Source organism: Haliotis rubra, unplaced genomic scaffold (genome assembly GCF_003918875.1).
Source record: "Haliotis rubra isolate DU_JTF1 unplaced genomic scaffold, ASM391887v1 Scf97, whole genome shotgun sequence".
Classification (NCBI taxonomy): domain Eukaryota; kingdom Metazoa; phylum Mollusca; class Gastropoda; order Lepetellida; family Haliotidae; genus Haliotis; species Haliotis rubra.
The window spans coordinates 695,279-696,682 of record NW_025767712.1 but is presented as its reverse complement, the minus strand read 5'-3'; the positions used below and the strand labels follow the sequence as shown (position 1 = coordinate 696,682).

General features: G+C 52.1%; 1 protein-coding gene across 1 annotated transcript; it reads right to left on the bottom strand.

The window, feature by feature from the left end:
• Positions 1-453: 453 nt before the first annotated feature.
• Positions 454-1,170, bottom strand: LOC124265279 (sarcoplasmic reticulum histidine-rich calcium-binding protein-like). Its single transcript, XM_046700068.1, has one exon. The coding sequence runs from the start codon at positions 1,168-1,170 to the stop codon at positions 454-456; it is 717 nt and encodes a 238-aa protein (XP_046556024.1).
• Between the last annotated feature and the right edge of the window lie 234 nt (positions 1,171-1,404).

Sequence of the window (1,404 nt, the reverse complement as noted above, 5' to 3'; positions counted from 1 at the left end):
TCTTCTGTCATCCATCCCTCTTCTCCATCCCTCTTCTGTATCATCTCCATCCTCCCCTCTTCATCATCTCCATCCCTCTCTCCATCCCTCTTCATCTCCATCTCTTTCTGTATCATCTCCATCCCTCTTCTGTATCATCTCCATCCCTCTTCTGTGTCATCCTCCATCCCTCTTCTGTATCATCTCCATCTTCTCTTTCTCCACCTCTTCTGTGTGGATATCTCCATCCCTCTTCTGTGTCATCCATCTCCATCCATCCTCTTCTGTGTCATCATCCACTTTCTGTGTCATCTCCTCCCTCTTCTGTCTGTCTCCTTCTCCACTCCCTTCTGTATTCCATCTCCATCCCTCTCTGTCTGTATCATCTCCTGTCCCTCGTTTCTGTATGTGTCTCCATCCTTCTGTGTCATCTCCACCCTTTCTGTGTTGTCCTCCTCCTGTGTCGTCTCCATCTCATCCTTCTGTGTCTCTCGTCCTTGTGTGTCCTGTGTCCTCCTGTGTCCTCTGTCGTGTCCTCTCTTCTGTGTCTCCTGTGTCTTCTGTGTCGTCCTTCTGTGTCTCCTGTGTGTCCGTCCCTCCATCCTGTGTCTTCCTCCTTGTGTGTCTGTGTGTCATCCTGTGTGTCTCCTTCTGTGTCCGTCCATGTGTGTCTCCTTGTCCTTCTGTGTGTCCATCCATGTCCGTGTCCTCTTCTGTGTGTCTGTCCTTCTGTGTGTCTCCGTCCATCCTTCCTTCTGTGTCCACTCTCCATGTGTCTCCGTCCTTGTGTGTCTGTCCTTTCTGTGTGTCCTCCTTGTCCTGTGTCAGTGTCCTTCCCTCCTTGTCTCGTGTCCCTGTGTCTCCTCCATGTCGTCCTTCTGTGTCCTTGTCATCCATGTGTCTGTGTCCTTGTGTCCGTCCATCCTCTTTCTGTGTCCGTCTCCGTCCATGTTCTGTGTCCTGTGTGTCCTTGTGTGTCGTCCGTCCTCTTCGTGTCACCTCCGTCCTGTGTCGTCCGTCCTGTGTGTCCTCCATCCTGTGTGTCTCCGTCCTTCGTGTGTCTTGTCCGTCCTCCTTGTGTCCTCCTTGTTCTGTGTCGTTGTCCTTGTCCATCGTGTCTTGTGTCGTCTCGTGTCCTTCTTTCTGTCCGTGTCCTTCCTTGTCCGTGTCTCTGTGTCCTGTGTCGGTCATTTCCTCGTGTCGTGTGTCCTTCGTCCTGTGTCCTCCGTGTGTGTCATCACCGTCCTCTTTCTGTGTCTGTCCTCGTCTGTGTGTCCACCTCCGTCATGTCTCTTGTCGTCTGTGTCCATCCGTCGTCTTGTCTTGTCCATCCTTGTCTGTCCATGTGTCTGTCCATTCCGTGTCCATTCGTCGTGTCGGTGTCGTCAATAAATAATGTGTCGTTGATCCTCGCGTGTGTCGTCG

Coding starts and splice junctions, on each gene's coding strand:
- LOC124265279 (XM_046700068.1), bottom strand. CDS start 1,170: ATGACCGACACAGGACACAGAGACACGGACAAGGAAGGACACGGACAG.